This window comes from Physeter macrocephalus, chromosome 11, assembly GCF_002837175.3.
Source record: "Physeter macrocephalus isolate SW-GA chromosome 11, ASM283717v5, whole genome shotgun sequence".
NCBI classification, from domain to species: domain Eukaryota; kingdom Metazoa; phylum Chordata; class Mammalia; order Artiodactyla; family Physeteridae; genus Physeter; species Physeter macrocephalus.
Window position 1 is genome coordinate 179,547,141 of NC_041224.1, and position 18,886 is coordinate 179,566,026.

At 56.3% G+C, this 18,886-nt stretch overlaps 2 protein-coding genes across 9 annotated transcripts in view; one reads left to right on the plus strand and one right to left on the minus strand.

The window, feature by feature from the left end:
* WDR20 (WD repeat domain 20) overlaps positions 1-15,743 on the plus strand; it is a 59,581-nt gene extending 43,838 nt beyond the window's left edge. For 4 of the 7 annotated variants that reach the window (XM_055088735.1, XM_055088736.1, XM_028496409.1 and 1 more), the window contains one exon: positions 4,389-6,309. In XM_055088735.1, the coding sequence (XP_054944710.1) occupies positions 4,389-5,666 (1,278 nt within the window). In that variant the 3' untranslated portion in view covers positions 5,667-6,309. Of the gene's footprint in view, positions 1-3,814; positions 4,218-4,388; positions 6,310-15,590 lie in introns of those variants that run through there. The other 3 variants (XM_028496412.2, XM_028496410.2, XM_055088737.1) reach the window with 3 other exon arrangements.
* A 36-nt stretch (positions 15,744-15,779) lies between these two features.
* Positions 15,780-18,886, minus strand: part of MOK (MOK protein kinase) — a 17,864-nt gene continuing 14,757 nt past the window's right edge. For both annotated transcript variants that reach the window (XM_028496413.2, XM_055088738.1), the window contains one exon: positions 15,780-15,853. The gene's annotated coding sequence lies outside the window, so the exon portion shown is untranslated. The remainder of the gene's footprint in view (positions 15,854-18,886) is intronic.

Here is an 18,886-nt window from a genome sequence, read left to right on the forward strand (position 1 = left end):
CATGTGGGATCCTCCCGGACCGGGGCGCGAACCCGGTTCCCCTGCGTCGGCAGGCGGACGCGCAACCACTGCGCCACCAGGGAAGCCCTGCATTCTTTATATTTATTGAATAAGATGTTCCAGGTGTTTGTTTTTTAATTTCTCTTCTCTTTTCTTCCCTCTAACTTTTTTGCTAAAGCCAAACCCGGTGATGGCCCGGGGCAGTTTACTTAAGTGACTCCGAGCCAGCCCTGCAGTCGCGCCTCCCCCTGCCTGGGGCCTGCGGGAGGGGCGCCCTGGTTTCCTGACGTTTGTCGGTGGCACAGAAGGCGCCAGCCCCACTTTGGGGCTGACGGGCCTGTGCTGGGTGTCATCTTGCCCGGTCCGTCCCGCTTGCACCAGCGCCTTCCGTGTCTCTAGGATGAAGAGCGCGTGGTTTGCTCCCCAGCAGCGCCCCCACAGCTGTCCCCTCTGTGAGGACGCCCTGCCCTGCATCCTCCGAGCCCGCTGCTTCTGCTGCCTCTTCACCTCGTTGCTCAGCGCGCCCTCATCCCAGAGGCAGAGGCCTTTCTCGGCCTTCCTGCTTGCGACTGGAATCCCTCTCCTCCTCCTGCCCTTTGTCTCCTCTCCTGGTTGGTTTTGGCTCACAGCACAGCGCTCCTTGCCGTCAGATCCTGTCAATTTCACTATCTTTTCATCCCGCTTGAACATCAGTTCCACTCAGGAAGGGATGTCTGTCTGTCGGTGCTGTCAGTGCCTGGCATATAGTGTACATTCAGTAAAGGATGGAAGAAGGAATGAATGAAACATGAGTGAGTGGTGAGCGGGAGGGACCACAGGCGAGTTTGCGGACCTCTCTGATCCTGTTTCTTGGTGGGTAACACGGCAATAACACCTACCTTCCTATGGGGAAATGGGCACGCATACTTACACTGCTGGTGGGAGTATAAATTGTTACATCCTGTATGGGAGGTAATTTGGCGATAGCTATAAAAAATTATAAATGTACGTACCTCCTGACCCAGCTATTGCAGTGGGAATTTATCCTGCAGGTATATTTATACATATGAAAATTGCCATATGTGCAGGTTATTCTTTGCTATACAAATGTCCTTCAGTGGGAGACTTCTCAAATAAACCACAGTATATCCATATAATTGAGTACTCTGCAGCTGTAGAAAAGAATGAGGAAGCTGTCTTTGTACCAGTACAGAGAGACGCACGTGTGTGACTGCATGAGAAAGCAGAGGCGCAGACGGTGAAAAAAAGGAGTGTGGATAAACTTGTATCTGGGTTTGCCTTGTCCACACAGGAAGACACTCGCAGAGATAAACAAGAAGCTAATGACAGTAATTCTGGGGGCAAGGGATCTGGGATGGAGGAAAGGGGTGTGAGTGAGGCTTTCTACTGTATGCTTTTATTAATATATATGAATTATGACCGTATTACCTATTAAAAAAATAAAAGGGCTTCCCTGGTGGCGCAGTGGTTGCGCGTCCGCCTGCCGAGTATATCCATATAATTGAGTACTCTGCAGCTGTAGAAAAGAATGAGGAAGCTGTCTTTGTACCAGTACAGAGAGACGCACGTGTGTGACTGCATGAGAAAGCAGAGGCGCAGACGGTGAAAAAAAGGAGTGTGGATAAACTTGTATCTGGGTTTGCCTTGTCCACACAGGAAGACACTCGCAGAGATAAACAAGAAGCTAATGACAGTAATTCTGGGGGCAAGGGATCTGGGATGGAGGAAAGGGGTGTGAGTGAGGCTTTCTACTGTATGCTTTTATTAATATATATGAATTATGACCATATTACCTATTAAAAAAATAAAAGCTTACGTTGCGGGGTTATTTTGAGGATGAAACAGCGTGTGTGCAGAGCCACTGCTCAGTGCCTGGCCACAGAGTAGATCCTCAGGTCGGGAGTGAGCACGGCTGTCCTGATATGCCCGCCACGTACCCCAAGACGAAGCAGACGTTTTCCCTGCGCTTGAGCACACAGTCTGGTAGGGAAAACCGATGGCGTAGAACAACTGAGAAACCCTTCCCACATTAGAGTTGGATCTGTGGTCCATTAGTTTTTTTGGTTTGCAGTTGCTTAAGCTGCTGTGCCTGCTTCCCAGGTGCTGAGGTGACGCGTCCGCGTGGCACCCCAGCAGGGGCACGGAAGGCGGCCTCAGGTTTCTGTCCGTAAGTCACATCCACGTGTCTGCTTACTGCAGCAGTCTCAATGCACCTTTTGAATGTGGAGTAAAGTCTTTAAATGTGTCTCGTCACCCCGGTAACGTGTATTTTAATAATGGTGCTATGATTGTTTATCTCCATTCCTCACAGTTGCAGGGAAATACTGTTTTTACTTGACGGCGTTCCAGTTTTGAGTTCTAATGGAATCATTTTTGTTGTGCCTTTTTAAGCCAAAAATAAAATTTTTCTCCTAACCATAGTGCTAGAAGTTTTTATGTCCATCCTTAAAATGTTCCACACATGATAGGGTAACAGTGGAGAGCTGTTGGGAAAATTGAGATTAGATTTGGTTGTGGTGCGATGTGAGGTGCAGGAGTTGAAAGCCACACACAGTGCCAGGGCACGGCCAGCAGCCTGGCTCCTCAGCCTGAGGTCGCTTCTGTAGCTGCCCAACGAGGCCACCGATGGGGGTGCACCGGCAGCACCCTGGGACACTAGGCCAGCAGACCAGTCACGGATAAGGGATCCGGAGTGCTGGGGCAGCCTGAGCCCGGTGGGCACAGCAAGGTCTGCTGGGTGGGGTTGGGCTCCCCCAAGACCAAAGCCCTGACCTGGCCGCGTAAGGTGCCTCTGACCTCTGTGGAAGAAATGGTGACGGTCTCGTGGAAACCCTGACAGAGCAGCGCTGGGCTTCCAGGTTGCTGGCCTTAGCAGAGGTCAGCTGCCTTAGACAGGAAGCTCACCGGGCAGGAGAGGAAAGAGGCAGGGGGTGACAGTGCGGCTGTGACACTGCAAAGCGACAGCAGCGACACCTGCTGCTCCGTAGCCCTTGCCCGGCCCGCTAGCCCCGGCCCTCGTGCCAGGCAGGGCCAGGCCTCTCCGCTCCTCCCTGGCTGGGACCACTGTGGGCCACCTCCCCTCCGGGGCCTCATTTTCTGCAGCAGTTTGCATGGTTCATTAGTCTCTTTGAAGAAACCAGGTGTCTTCATTTTCTGTGACTTTCTGTAACGATGCCGCACACACAGCACACCCGCAGCGCAAGGCTGACCAGGCAGGAGGCCCTGTGTCCCCGTGGGCTCCCCGTCCCTGTGGCCCGTGGCCCTCTGAGGCTCGAGCAGGGGAACCCCAAGCACGTGAGGGAAGTGGGGGTGTGTAGCTCACCCCAAGCCCGCCGGGCTCCCGAGGCACCCGTTACCGGGCTGGCAGTGGACGGCGTCTAGCAGCAGGACTTGCTGAGAACTCAGGGGTCTTGGGAACTCCCAGATGGCTTCTGGTGCTGTGATCTGGGGACCAGGCAGCCTCTTGGAAGCCGCTGTCCAGCGAGCCCCACGAAAGGTCTGCAAGCAGGGAAGCGTACTCGGGGCGTGGTCGTCCCTTTGGGGGGTTTCTACTTTTGCCTTTCGTTCTTTTGGTTTTACAGGCAAGACTCCCGACCTGTGCCTGTTAAAGAAACAGTTGGTCAGTGGATCAAAAATAAACCTGGAGTAGAGTGGCAGTGATTAGGCACATACTCCTGAGAGTTAATCATCTGTTTATTTTTTAAAACGCCACCTTGTTCCAAAGAAGATGGAGGAATGGCTTCTAAAGATACACACATGACGGCGACTGTGAGTGAGGAAGTTGCAGTGACTCAGGGCCGAGGCAGAGCCCAGGGAGGTGTGCGTTGCTGTCCTGGGTGCTGCTGGCTGCACGTGGACGACCCGCCCCCCCGCCCCCGCCCCCGCCCCCGCGGCCGGAAGAGGCAGGGGTAGTCAGCACGGGGCACGCGGGGCCGATGCAGTGCAGAGAGCCCCCGGGGGCCCAGGGCTCCCGGCCGTGGGGACGGCGAGACTTTCCCGGGGGCCTCGTAGTGAGGACCCTGGGCGGGTGCAGGAGTCACAGGCCCAGCCGCCCCTGGCGCGAGACGTGCGAAGTGCCCGGGGCTGTCCCTCTCCCCGGCGTGTCCCGGCGCCTGGTGTAGTTATCTGTCGGGCACATACTAGGCTCTCAACGGTGTTTGCTGAATGACTGACTCGGTGAAACCCAGTGGCCTGACACCCAGGTGCAGTTCTAGAAGGTAATTCCACAAGGGGCCAAAATGCCTTCACTGGCCTGACCGCAGGATAGGACGTGGAGTGCCTGGATGGACGCATCCCTTCTCACCGAGAAGCAGACAAGGTTTCTTGCTGGAAAAGTAGACCTTTAAAACTTCTCCGTTGTGATAACTTGTTCTCCTTTGTCTTCACAGAGACTAATAGACAAGTCACGAGTAACCTGTGTCAGATGGGTTCCTGGTTCGGAAAGCCTTTTCCTAGTAGCCCATTCCAGTGGGAACATGTACTTGTATAATGTGGAGCACGCTTGTGGCACCACAGCCCCCCACTACCAGCTTCTGAAGCAGGGAGAGAGCTTTGCCGTGCACACTTGCAAGAGCAAATCCACGAGGAACCCGCTCCTCAAGTGGACGGTGGGCGAGGGGGCCCTCAACGAGTTTGCTTTCTCCCCAGATGGCAAGTTCTTGGCGTGCGTGAGCCAGGACGGCTTCCTGCGGGTGTTCAGCTTTGACTCGGTGGAGGTGCACGGCACCATGAAAAGCTACTTTGGAGGCTTGCTGTGCGTGTGCTGGAGCCCGGACGGCAAGTACATCGTGACGGGCGGAGAGGACGACCTTGTGACCGTCTGGTCCTTCGGAGACTGCCGCGTGATCGCGCGGGGCCACGGGCACAAATCCTGGGTCAGCGTGGTGGCGTTTGACCCCTACACCACCAGCGTGGAAGAGAGCGACCCTATGGAGTTCAGTGGCAGCGACGAGGACTTCCAGGACCTTCTTCACTTTGGGAGAGACCGAGCAAACAGTACCCAGTCCCGGCTGTCCAAGCGGAACTCGACCGAGAGCCGCCCCGTCAGCGTCACGTATCGGTTCGGCTCCGTGGGCCAGGACACGCAGCTCTGCTTATGGGACCTCACGGAAGACATCCTTTTCCCCCACCAGCCCCTCTCCAGAGCAAGGACGCACACGAACGTCATGAACGCCACGAGTCCTCCTGCCGGAAGCACTGGCGGCAGCGTCACGACCCCCGGCAACTCGGCGCCCCCTCCCCTGCCGCGGTCCAACAGCCTCCCGCACTCCGCCGTCTCCAGCACCGGCAGCAAGGGCAGCATCGCGGACGGGGCCGTCGCTTCCGGGGCCAGCAAATTCGCGACACTCTCACTACACGACCGGAAGGACAGGCACCATGAGAAAGATCACAAGCGAAACCATAGCATGGGACACATCTCTAGCAAGAGCAGCGACAAACTGAACCTCGTTACTAAAACCAGAACGGACCCAGCTAAAACTCTGGGGACGCCCCTGTGTCCTCGGATGGAAGACGTTCCCTTGTTAGAGCCGCTCATCTGTAAAAAGATAGCGCATGAAAGACTGACTGTGTTAATTTTTCTTGAAGACTGTATAGTCACTGCTTGTCAGGAGGGATTTATTTGCACATGGGGAAGGCCTGGTAAAGTGGTAAGTTTTAACCCTTAATGCTGCACCAGATCTAGAACTTGAATAGGTAGTGATTTTTTTCTTGCGGGAGGGGCGGGGTGTACAATGAATGTGAATGACACTTCTTATTCGTAATGTAAATCTAAATGCATCAGAGCCATAATTTTGGATACTGCATGCCACGTAATTCTGAATCATTTGATAATTCACCTTAGAACGTTTAAAAAATATAATCAAACTAATTGCCAGCCAAGTCAGTCACCCTCCTGGGAGTATATAGAGTCCCAAGGTTAGCGTTCCTGTATTAGACGATTGCGATCTTAGGAAAATCATGACAGTGTGGGGAAACAATGACTTTAAAATGCTAAAATTAAAGTTTCTGCTTTAACTGGAGTATTTTTGCTTAACTACTCAATTAGAATATTGTACACCTGATCAGAGTGTGTGTTCAATACGAACGGCCATTAATTGTCATTTCTAGTCCAACTTTTTATCCGAATCATAAAATGTTTAGGAATCTATGGAATTTAACTTTAGGAACAAAGCGTTCAGCAGGGTTGATTGATATTATTTTTACATTGTTCTGGCAATCCACAGAAAGAGAAGAGCCTTAATTTTTAAAACCCATTTTAGTCATTTTATGACAATTAAAATTGTTTAATAAACATCTTTTTTCAAAGAAGCAGTTTGTAGCACTTTGATTGAGACTCTGTGCACTCAATAAAATACCCATGTTTCTCGGAGCCTGGACGGTTACCGCGAACTGCGGGCTGAGGGCGCCGGCAGTGTTGTCAGAAGTGCCTCTTGCCACACAAGCCGAGATCTTTTGTGGTGGATGTGATTTGCTTACGTTTTTTTCCAACAAGGGGAAGGAGCTTTTCTTTTCTTTTCCTTTTTTTTTTTTTTTTGGTATGGGTTTTGGTTTTTTGTTTTTTTGGTCAAAAAGGCACGTGACCGTAGGCCCTAGGCAGACTCCTCAGCTTTGTTTGTGAAGACTGATAGGCCCCCAAGGTTCAGAGAACTTGACCTTTTTCCCCCCGTTTGGGTTTTGTGTTCCCACCAGAGGGGAAGGGCAGGTGCAGGTCGCTCCTCTTCTCCTTGGGGGGCAGTCGTGGTCCCGGATCTTCCGGATCGTTCTCGGGATGCCCCCAGCCTCTGTCTCAGGGACCCCCACCCCCCACCCCAGCGCCGCCCCGGGGGGCCTGTGGCTGCTGGGGGCAGGGCTGGCTCTCCCTCTGCCCCCGACAGCGGCTTCCGGCTTCCGGCTTCCACTTCCGGGGCAAGCTGCTGTGCTGGCTCTTAATTCCTTCAGATCCTTATCAGCTGTCCGAGGAGTTGCTTTTCAAATTCTACTTTTCACAGTGGATGAGAGGGCTCTTTGACCGGTATGTTTCGTGTCAAGATGATAATGATCTCATTTGTTAGCTTATTTTGGTCACTCACTTAGGTTTGTTCTTCTGTCGTGCACACCTTTGTAATTAAATATAGAGACACTGATAATTTATACTGGTTTGAGTAGTGAACGCGATTCAGCGGAGTGCCGTCCTGGAGACTCTGGTTGACGGAGCGGCGGCTCTGCGCTCTTAAAGGCGCCCTCCCGGGAAGGCCAGGCCGGCTTCCCGCTCCGCACGCGCCAGGGCCGGAGCTGTTCGCTCTGTGTCCCCGTGCTTCTTGATGTGGCGGTTTCCGTGACCTGGGGCAGCAGGGGCAGTGTTCTTCCGCGTGAGAACCTCGGTGGCCTTCGCCGTTCATGCATCACGGTCCATGGGAATGTTAGTGTCCTGTCTGCCTTTAAGGTGTGGTCCTTTGTTCCTAAGTTATTATAACTGACCTGAGGTAGCAAAGACAGCCATCCTTGTGGACTGTTTCAGCTTCGGAGGCTAGGAGGCTGGGCTGTCAGGTGGCGAGCAGGAGCCAACACTCCGCGTGCGATTTTCTGTCCCTGCATAGTTTTAGGAATTCGGTTTCAAATGCTTCGGAGGCATTGAGTGTGCAGTTTCAAATTCAGGACTTCGTATCTGGCCCAAGCGGCTGAATCCCAGGTAAGCAGCCCTCACGGGGGAGCGTGCCACGCGCGACCTTCCAGTTCTGAGCGCCGTGCTCTTGGCAGAGCGGGCAGGAAAGCCGCGGCTGGGGCCCGTGTAGCTGATGCCTGTGCGACGGGGGCTCTTTCTGGTTCTTTCTGTCCTTCAGCGTCTGCTGGGGCAGCTTACCCAGGGGGCGGTCTGTGGATGGGAGCGGGGGTGGGAGAGGCAAGAGGAGGGTGTTACCGGTCCCTAAAAAACAAGCGCTGAACCGCGCTCACAGAAGCCAAGCCGGGCTCTGTCTCCTCCACCCCGCCCCCAGATTAAACCACCGGGGTCCCTGCACAGTTTGGGGTTGGGGGCTTGGTCACAGTCTCGGTCTCCCAGCTTCTGCTGGTGAGTGTATCCTTGATGTCTGACTGGGGCCCTGGCTGGGTGTCAGGTGCCGGGCAGGGGCTGCTTGGCCCGGCCCGGCCCGGCCCGGCTCGGCCCCGCTGGTTCTGGACACGGCAGGGCGATGCTGCTTCCGCCCACCCTGCCCCTCTGATGCCTCCGCCTTTCTGTGACAGCCAGCAGCGCCCTTCTCCTGCAGTCAGGAGCACAGAGCGCGAGGTGCTCTCCGAGACCAGGACTAAAGTTGCTGGCGGCTTGAGGAGAGAGAGAGGGAGGGGGCACAGGGGAGGGAGGGGGCGGGCGGGCTCCTCCCCTCCTCCCTCGGGTCGGGGCCGCCAGGGCTCCTGCAGACCGGGGTCGGGAGGGGGGTTCCTTCGAGGGGTTCCAGTCGCAGGTATGTAAGGCACCATGGCCACCAAGGGAAATCCGGGGAGTGTTTTTTTGTAGTTTCCTCCCCAAATTTTGAACTTCCTCACTGAAACTCTTCAGTGTTTCAGCTTAACCATTATCCTGAGCAAGAGTAGCTTTTCTAACCCAACCTCTGGAATAAAACAGCTTTTGGCCAGAAGAGCTTATTCCTACTCGCTCAGCACGATTTTCCCACCGTGCGCTGAGACGCACCGATGAAAAGCAGGGAGATACAGTGCTCAGGGTAGCACGTGAGCCGAGCTGCTCCCCCCACAACAAGAGGTGGCTCTGCCCGCCTGCGGCGACAGGACCCCTCGGAGGGCGCTAGCCAGGCTGTGGGGTCTTCTCTGCCTGCCCTGCCCTGGCTCGCCCCTTCGAGCTTCTGGGAATTCCAGAGCTGGGTTGGTGTCGTGACCTGGGCGATGCAGGCTTCTGAACCCACCGGCCGCCCCAGCCCCACCCCTTCTCTGTTTCTCCTCTGCCGGGAGAGCTGGGGTGGGAAGCTTTCGGAAAACCTGGCCGCCTTTTATTTTATTTTTAATTTTTATTTTTGGGGGGCCTTCTTTTAAAGGCAAATGTGGAAGAGGGAGTGGGCGGACTCTCTCAAAAGAACCAGTAGCTTTGGGTTCTAAATTGATTTAAATAGTGGTAAAGAATCTGTTTTTTGTGCTGACTGACTGGACCTTCTCGCATTTTTGAAGGGTCCTCCTGTGAGCCGCCGACTTGGGACTAAGGATAAATGCCTTAATGAAAGAAAAGGAGAGGCGTGGAGATACAGGGATAAGCTATGACAGTGCTTATTGCCTCAGACATCCAGAGACGATGAGGGGGGACAAAAGGCCCTGAAGCTTTCTCAGTTTTTGCGGGCGTGTGACACGCGTGCCCCCGGTATTCTGTTCCACCGCTGGGCTCCGCAGCCAAGTCCGGGCGGGCAGGTGGCCCGGCAGCCGTTTCTCCCCGATTCCTCCACTTCCTGTGGTACGTCCTGGACTTTTAAGAAATCGTCAAGTATCGAACTTGCGCTGAAGTTGGTGAAGCAGCTTTATCGATGTCCGCGCCCGTGTACAAGGTTCTCGTTACCTCCTGCTTGGGAGGGAGAGCTTTGATTTCTTGGTTGAGGAGGCTCAGAGTGTGAGGGGAGAGCCCAAGGGCCGGGGAGCACCGCGGAAGGAGTCCTTTCAAAACCCAGGGGCCACCTTTGTGGACCTCTGTGTCCGAGGAGGAACTAGAGGCAGAGGTCGACCGTGGGTTGCCCGGGGAAAACGCACGGCGCGCCGCGTCCCGTTCTCTGCGGGAGGGCTCGGCCCGGGGTGACCCGCCGCGGGCCCCGCGCGAAGGGGAACGACGGAGAGCAGTTGGCCTCCCGTGGGGGTCGTCCCGCTGTGCCGGGCGTGTCCACTCCTGGGGTTTGCTTCCTCCGCATTCGCGGGTGGGCCTGATGAGTGACCCGGAGGAGATGTCCGCCTCGGGCACCGCGGCAGGGACCAATCGGCAAAGGCCCCCTCCTCGTCCGGAGCGCACCTGTCGCGCGGGGCTGCTTGGGACTGTCACCTGTTCAGGTAGTCAGGGGGCTCAGCCCCACCCCCCCAGTGCTGGCCAGTGAGAGGGGCGGTCTGGGAGGGTGGAGTCCAGGGCTCCCCTTGCAAGGCACTTGTATCCAGCTGTTCCCTTTGAGACTCAGAGCCAGGTTCAAACCTGTATGTAGAAGCCCCTCTGCGAGAGGGAAGCTGTTCCACTGGTACTGACTTTTTATTCACTGCTGCATCTGTTACGTGGACTTGGCGTCATGGTCACATCGCTGTCACTCGAGTTCAATGTGTAAAAGAAAACTTTTCTGCATTTTTGATTTCGGTATACCTAAAAGTTTATTAACGGTTACCGCGTTAGGTGACACTGTATAAAATTGTATGAATAGTTACCTTTAGTGAACATCTAAACTCATATGTATTTCCTTTTTTACATTCTCATCTGATTTCTTGAAAACTTGAATAAATTTCATAAAGAGCCTTCCTAACATGAAATGTTGGTAAATGAAGTTCGTGACTGTTGCAATAATTAATGAAGCTTTAAGATCAGTATTGTTACTTTATAATTTTAAGAACATCGTGTTTCTGTTTCACTGCCTTGGTTTTTAGCTGTTCCCTTGTCACTGTCACAGCTAGAGACTTACGACGTACTTGATATTCCGAAGAACTTTGGGGTTGTCCTCTGTATAATGACATTAAATAAACGTGTGAATGAATTGTAAATGTAGATGAATTTTCAGTAGTCACTTTCACATCTGAGCTTTAAAAAAAATCTCAGTGAACCAAAAAAGAAAAGCTTCTAAACGCTGTAAAACCAAGGGCCTTGTTAATGTTTATAGAACAAAGAGCCCCAGGAATTGCTGACTCTTACTACCGATTCTGAGTTTTTCCGAATTAGAAGCTTTCTAAGTGAGATGTTTGTTCTGAGCACGGGAGGTACTCGCTGCTTTCTGTGACCTTCCTCTGAGCCAAGCCCCACGTGGGGAAGGACCGTGGGTTGGCTTTGCGGCCGAGCTGGTGCCGGCTCTGTGCGCAGCGCGCGCCGAGGTGCCGGTGGCGGGCAGGCGACGCGGTAGCAGCTCTTCTCCTGCGGAGGGTCTGTCATTTTCCGTTCGCCGGAGGCGTTGCCCTCGCCGTGGAGGTGGTCCTGCCTCGCGCCCGGGGCCCGAGGCTCCGGTGCGGGACGAGCCCCGCGCGCGGGCCGGAAGGCAGGAGCCGACGTGCACCGTCCTGCCGTGGGCCGCCCCTCGCTCTCGGCAGCGCCGCGCCTCCGGCCCCGGGGCCCGGCCCGCACGCTCCGCCCGGGGCTCGTGGGGGCAGCGGCGAGCTGCCCGGGACAGAGGCCTCGCCAGGCCCCGGGGCTCCCACTCAGCCGCCGCGTCCCTGCTGTTTGGTGAGACGCCTGGGCCTGGGGCTCGGGGCGGGCAAAGCCCCTGGCAGCCCCTCCTGGCCGCCTGTCCTTCTCGGTGGACTCCAGAACCTTCCTGGCCGCGCTGTCCTCCTGAGCCGCCCGTGCTGCAGGGTGTGTGGGCTCTTGCCTTTGACTCGAAGCTGCCAGAGCAGAAGAGACGGTCCGATACTCCGCCCTCAGAGGGACCTGCTTGGACTTCACTACCACCCAAGCTGCACGTTGTCTCCTTAGCGCTCGAGGGGATTTTAAGCCCTGAACGCTAGGAGGTTGACAGGAAGTCTAAAAAGACGCACACGTGCGCGGCATTTTGATCTTTTAAAGATAACTAGTTTGTACACCTTGAAAACGTAAGTCCATTCTCCCACGTGTGGCTGCCTTTTGAAACAGTCGATTCTGGACCAGCAGATCTCTTGAAAGGGACAGAACATCCAGGGGTGCTCAGCCCCGCCCCCTCTAGTGTCGGTAGCCTCTAAACCGGCCTTCGCGTGGATGCCCCATGACGGGACTCAAGCTAGGAGACACTCGAGGTCCCGGCCTGCAGAGAGGCTGTCAGAGGCACAGCGGGTCGCCCGGGCGGGAGGGTGCGGGCCGTGGGCGAGGCTCTCTTCCCCCACATGGTTCTCGCAGGAGCCCTTGACTGGCTGTGCCCTAAGAAAGCCTTTACGCAGATGCCTGAAAACACCACGATCATTTTGCCTGGGTGACTCTTCCCAGGTTGAGTGGCCTCTTTGGGAAAATGTGTCACCGCCAGTGTGGCCAGTCAGCGGGCGGGTCAGGGCTGGCAAAGGGGCAGCTGCCCAGTGGAGCCAAGGTCCCAGGCCACGGTGAACGGTGGGTCTGGGGCAGGGAGGGGTCCAGATGCTCAGAGAATGGCTCAGAGGACGCGCCGGTGGAGTGGGCCCCTCCCGGCCCGCACCCACTTCCTCAACTTGGCTCACTGAGTCCGGGCCTCGCGCGCCGCCTGGGAATGAAGGGGGAGCTCCTCTGTCCAGCTTTTCTGTGGTTCTTTTATGCAGCGGCCTGGGCAGTGCGAGTGGCGGGGGTTGTCGTGGATGAAATAAGGAGACCGTGTCCTTAGCCAGGAGCGGCCCTGAGGAAGTCAGCCTGGTGACGGTTCTCGTCCTTAGTGTGCCATCTCTCAAGGGGCCTCACTTCGCAAATATTTACCTCTTAGTCTCCGAGTGAAGGGAGGTAATTCGGGGGGACCTCCTGGCAGGTTGTCTCGAACCGGAACCTCAAGGGTTACGTGCTCTGTGGCAGGTGCAGGGCCACCCCTCCAGGTGAGGCTGACCCCGCTGACCTGGCCGGCCCTCGGCCCGCGGCAGCGCTGAGCCCCTCCCGCAGCACTTCTCTGCCGTCCCGAGAGGCTGCTCGTCTGCAGCCAGACCCGTCCCGGGGCCAGCGTGCGCGTCACTGTCGTCTGGGCCGAGGAGGGCGACTCTGAGAGTCGGCGGACCAGGCTTCGAACAGCGCCGGATGCCCATCCCACGACCACTCCCTCGAGGGTCTGCGGTCTCCCACGTTTACAGACGAGTCCACGGTAGCCGGGGTCGGATGGGGAGGCCTGCCGTGGGCCCGGCGGGACCTCAGGACGAGGCCGTTCTCTGACGAGGGCCTCGGAGACCCTCACGGTCTTTTCTTGCTGTCAGCGTCTCTGATCTCGGCAGCACCCACGAACAAAGACGTGTTCCTTTGTTGTACATTGTAAATTGTTTTTTAGCCGAAATATTACTTTTTCTGTATATACGTTCTTATGAAACAAGGTTTAATTCTGTTAGCTTGGTATTATAAATTATAATCGAACCCAAACTAAGAGCTGGGGTATTTTATCAATTTTCACATGAAATCTCTAGCAGGAATAAAATGGCAACTCTGGTGAGAAGAGAACAACTTATTAAATATTAGATTCAAGAGCTGCCACTATTTCTGTAACAGGCTTCCTTCCTGGGGGGGTGGGTAATAGGACATTAAGCAGGTTCTTGGCTGGAGAACTCTTTTGCTTGAGTGATATATGTAAAGCCCTCGTTTGCCAGCTGTCCGGCGTCAGGTGGAGAGACCAGCAGCTACCGTGCTGCCCGGACAGCTGGCAGCCAGCAGGGTCTCCGAGGCCAGGAGCCTGATCCTCCCCGAGAGAGCCATCAGGGAGGATGCAGTCAGAGGGCAGGCCGCCCTCACGAGCAGCCAGAACGGGGCAGAGGGCGGCGGGTCCTCCTCGCGGAAAAACCTGCCCCAAACCGTGCCCTTAAGTTAACACGTCCAGCCAGGCTTCCCCCTAAGAGTGTTCTGGAGTCTTCGATGGAGGCCTGCAAGTGTGTCTTCCATCTTTCTCATCGTCACCCAGCAACTTCTAAACTAAAGCACAGGCTTAAAGAAGTAAGGTTACCTTTCACATTTCTTTTGCATAGTGGTGTTTCCCCCGATGCCTCCACGGTGTGTCTGTCCTGCAGAACAGTTCCACCTCTGGGAAGAGGACAGGGGTCAGCCTCCCCCGCGACAGGCTCCTGGCCTGCGTGCTGGGCACCGAGCAGGTCCTGAGGCCTTGCTCTACTCACCCCGGGGAGCTTAGTCCCGGGCCGCCCTCTCCTTGCTGGTGGCTGGCCCGCGAAGGTCAGAGCCCCCTTGCTTCACACACCTTAGACCGGATGAGGTCATCCGTGATGTTACGGGCCTCTTCCCTCCAGACTTTCCGCGATGGACAGGGATTCGGGCCTGGCGGCCTCACTGCAGCTCACTTCAGACTTGGGGGGAGCGTTTCTCCTCACTTGGCCAAAGTTTCCCTTCATCGCCGAGGCGGTAAACCAGCCATCCTCCCCTCTGTGGACTGGGCTGGGATGGGCACGGTGTCCAAAAGAGCTCCTCTCTCCCGTCGGGCCGGCCAGAGCTTTACCTTCTCTGTCAGGCTCCATCCACGCCGTCTTGAGGGGTTGGAGTGAGAAGCTGCCCGTCGCCGTGGAGGTCAGACAGGGCTGCGTGCCTTTCCAGCGGTAACTCCGAGGTCAAGGAAAAGCGCTCCTGTAGATGGCGAGCAGGGGCGAGTGGCTAAGTTCCATCCGGCCCTGCTTCCCGATCTTGCCTAGGTGAACGGATTTCGGGTTTAAGGTGAGAAACTGGAGAGAGAGTGACTTGGAGCTGGACCGCGTGCTTCCCGGCTCCCCTCCCACAAGGCGCGGGCGAAGCTGAGGGCCAGTTGCAGACCGTCACCCCTCATCTGTGTCAGCCCAAGGCCAGGTGCTTAAAGGCGTGTCCTGTGTGCAGCACTTTGGGGGACAGCTTAAGGACGTGTGTGTTCACAGAACTGAAAATTCGTAGCTTCAGTGTTGCGGTATTGTAACCTTAAAATTATTCTTCATAAGTGAATGCCACACTGTGCTGGAACTAAGTGCATCCCAGCAAATGCAGGGCAGTGTAAGCGCTCTTTGCTGTACAAGAGGTGAAAACCCTTTCAGGGTTACCTAAGCTCACGCCTGTGTTGCAAGAAATCCGTGACAGCCTCCTGCCCTCCGCAGGAGCCAGCCCGGAGGGACAGACCCCAGCCCTTCCTGGTGCAGAGAGTCCCCAGATCCACCGCAGCCAAGTGGCAGCCTTTGTCCCGAGCCTCCCCACCCGCGTGACTGGATCCTGCTTCCTCTACCTGCTGGGCCCCGCGGGCTGGCGCTGATGCCAGAGGGGCACCAACCATCACAGCACCCGTCAGAGAGAGCAAAGAAAACGCCTCTTCAAAAATGCCACCGGACTCTGTCCTTGGCGGCCACCCCGGCCCTTGGGGGACTGGGCGTGCAGCTCTCTGGCCTCACTGGGCGAGCTGGCCTCGGAGCCGGGGTGGGGGGGGACCCCTCTGTGGCCCGGAGCTGCAGCCCTTGGGGAGGGCAGTGAACAGCCCCCCCCGGGAGGCGCCCCTCGCCTTTGGGCAGTGGCGCTCCGAAGAGCCCTGACCCCGAGAGACCGCTCCCTCCCCCAGGCCAGCCCTGCCCGAAGCGTGACACCCGAGGGGTGGGGCGGGGCGGGGGGGGGGGGGGCAGGCTCAGGATTCCGATGAGTTAGGAATTCAGTAGATGGACACGGAGGGGCTGTTAAAACCCTGGCTTCCAAACCGACAGAAGGCTAATCGTGCTCCTGTGAAACTGCTGGAAAGGATGAGTGGCTGTGACTTTCTTCGCGGCCCCGTGTTTTGCTGGATTAATGTGAACTGCTTTGTTTGCAGGGTTTAATGTCAGCCCCAAACCAGGCCAGTTCTCCAGGTGGGACTGTAGTGTAGCGAGCCCGCTCCCGCTCGGAGGTTCTCACCCCGGACTGGGTCTTGAGGGAGCGACGACGGAGCCCAGGGCCGCACGTGAGTCGCGTGGACATCAGGCCCCGGCCGCAGGCAGGCGTCGCCCGCGTGGAGGGCAGCGCGGAAGAGGAACGCGGGGCTCGGCGCCGCTCACCCAAAGAAGCTGTTTCCATTTTTAAATCGTTCTCTTGGGGCTGCAGTAAAAAATAAGAAATGAGATTTTCTTGCTTTTTACTCTAAAACTCGATGCAATAAAAATGTTATATATATTTATGTAACATATACACATATACATAGTGTGAAATAAAATGTTTCTTGGACAAGAAATCCCCTTAAATCCAACTGTTAAAAATAGTACTCCACTCTGTTTTTGCTGATTTTCTTTTTAACACCTTAGGTGTCAGAAGACAACCCGGAATGCACTCATCAAGAAAGTCGTTACTTTCTGGCTTAAATATGTAATTAGGAAGACGGATGCTGCGCGCGTAGGTTTTTAAAAATTGTTTGCACTTGAAATAGTTTAATGCTGTTAAAAAATAACTTTGAGTATGGGTGTGATGGGCCCCCAAGGTGTGACGTGAAGATGCCCTTTTTAATCTGTTAACATTTATTTTAACACTCTTCTTCCAATGCAATCGGCTCTGTATTATATGTATAAATAATGGCATTCTGCAATTGGGGAAATGGTCGCTTCAGTAGTACTTTTCATCTTCTAAGAGTGGTATTTCTAATTCACAAAAAAATTAATATTAAAACTTGCTTGAATACACCGTTTGTTTATCTTCTGTTAAATTGGCTCAACTTTTACTGTATTGTTTTTGTTGAACTAAATGTTTACACCATGTCCCTTGCAGCCCTGATGAGAGGCAGGCTCTCCAAGACCGTGGCTCGCCCGGAGAGCCCTTTGGTTCTCTGGCCCCTTCTTGGCGTCTCCCCATCTTCGGCCTTTGTGGGCAGCTGCCCATGCGTGCGGGCTGCGGTCTCAGGGAACAGTTTTCTCCTTACAGCTTCAAGTCCACGAGTCCGCCTTCTGTTGTTGGAAGATCACACACAACTCTGTACGGTGAGTGTGAAAGTGCTTTGTTAAGGACGCAGAGAAAAGGCTGATGACAATTGCATGGGATTTTTATTTGGCTGAAGCCAGCTGGTGAGCAGCTTGGCCATGCCCACGCCGACTTGTAGACGCTACAGGAGACTAGAATCATTACAGTGTAGCTGCCAAGTACAGGAACTTTTCTCAATTGAAAAAAATCATACACAGTTGTTGGACCCTTTGAAGGCCTTTTTATGTGGTCAGACTCTAAACCGTGAAGTGCCTAAAACACATTTCTCTAAGTGATCCCGTTAAACTGGGGGCGCGTCTAAGTGATTTTAGGCTAGAAAAGATGTGTCCACGCTCCACTTCCATCATTCTGTGAACGTGGCAACAGGATGATGTTACTGTTGCAGAAAAATTCTCATCAGCCTGGGTCTTGGCTTCCTTCTCAGAGGAGAGGAGGAGGGTCAGGGAGCCAGTTCTTCACCGGCCGCCGGGCCGGGAGGGCTGCTCCACTGGGAGCTCCCGCCACCACCGAGCCTCCATCACAGGGCAGGGGAGCCTTCGCGAAAGGTGGAAACCACCGCATACCAGGACACCCTCTCGCTGTAAGTGAAAGAATCAGGATTTATATGTTGGACACATTCAGAATGCCCTTCCTATGAAAACATCAGCACATTTTAGATAGTTTGGTATTTGTCATCTTAGTCAAAGCACTGGTCTCTAAGTACTGTCCGTCACACAGAAGACCTACGGAAGCCATGCGTATTTGTGGAGATCAGAAAAGGCCTCCTTGGAACTGGAGTCCAGAATCCTGAGCCTTGCGGTCCTCCTGGGTCGACTCCTTTTCCTGTGAACTTACCGCGTGTTTGGAGGAAGTGACGGGTGGGTACCTGGTGGCCCCAGGACAACAGTAGTGTGAAAAGTCCGAGGACCCAGGGTGCGGCCCAGCTCTCAGCGCCCCGAGGCTGACGTGGCTCAGGGCGGTCAGCCCTACTTGCTCCGCACACCGCCCTCCGTCCGACTCTGCGCTGCAGTTTGCGAGATGCATCCGTGCTGGGAACGCATCTTTCTTTTTTCGGCTGGTCCCCCGCCAAGTGGTCCAAGATGGCTTCCCAAATCGGCCGGCCTCCTACCCGCCCCCGCCAGCACGCGTCCCGCGGCCGCAGGCCCAGGGCAGAGGGTCCCCAGGCCGCCCCCCGCCCCCCGCGCCCTCGGAAGCCACGGAGGGTCGGCTCGGCGCTCCCGGGACACGTCGTCGGCTCTTACTGCTCGCCTGGGGCGCGCTCATCCCTCGGCAGCGTCGCCCCTGCTCTGTCTTCTCGGGAGCAGGTTTACATCGGCAGCCGGCAGGGCCCGGCTCCTCGAACCGGCGTGTCCGCCCGCGGCCTCCGCCCCCAACCTCGGCCCCAGCCGCGTCTCACACGTGGACGAGGGCGCTGGTCACTGGTCGGGGTGGTGGCGAGGGAGCTCCCTTGCTCGGGTCTGTGGAGACGGCCCTCCAGTGGCCCCGGGAGGCTGAGATGGCCCAGCCGCCCGGCCCCGCAACCGGTCAGCTTTGGGGTGCACGGAGACCCACCAGCGCTCCGGCAGCAGGGCCCGGCGGCCTCCTGTGGCCCCCGAGCCTGGCCAGCGCCTGCCCGTCGCCAGGCCCACGGGGCACAGAGACCTGGTGGACGCAGGGGCCCCCAGGGCCCCCAGGGAAAGCGGACCCGCCCCCTGCAGCCGAGGCAGAGCCCCACGGGGCCCAGGGCACCGCGCCCGCAGGGAGGAGGGTTCCTTCTCAAAAAGGTACAGCGCCGAAGAACTTGAGAGAGGCCCTTCGCGTTTATATACTTAAAGGGGGTGACGATTTCCCTAAACTGTCCTTGCACGCGCCCTCACTGGGAGCCGCGCTCAGAGCGCGGGCCCGTCCCTGGCCTCTGCCGAGTCCGCCGAGCCCGTAGCGCCCCCGGGACGCAGCGCCCCCGGCCCTCTGTCCACCCCGCCCCGACGCCACTTCCACCCGGGGCGTCCCCGAAGCCCCCCAGGTCTCCCCACGTGGACCGGCTCTGCCCGCCCTGGGCCCGCACGCGCCCAAGCCCATGGCTCCCCCCTCCCCCGGGCACCGGGAAATGCTGGCCACGGCCTGCCCCCCACCCCCCGCCCCCCGGCCACCGCCGCTCTGCCCCCCCCCCCCCCTCCCCCCCCC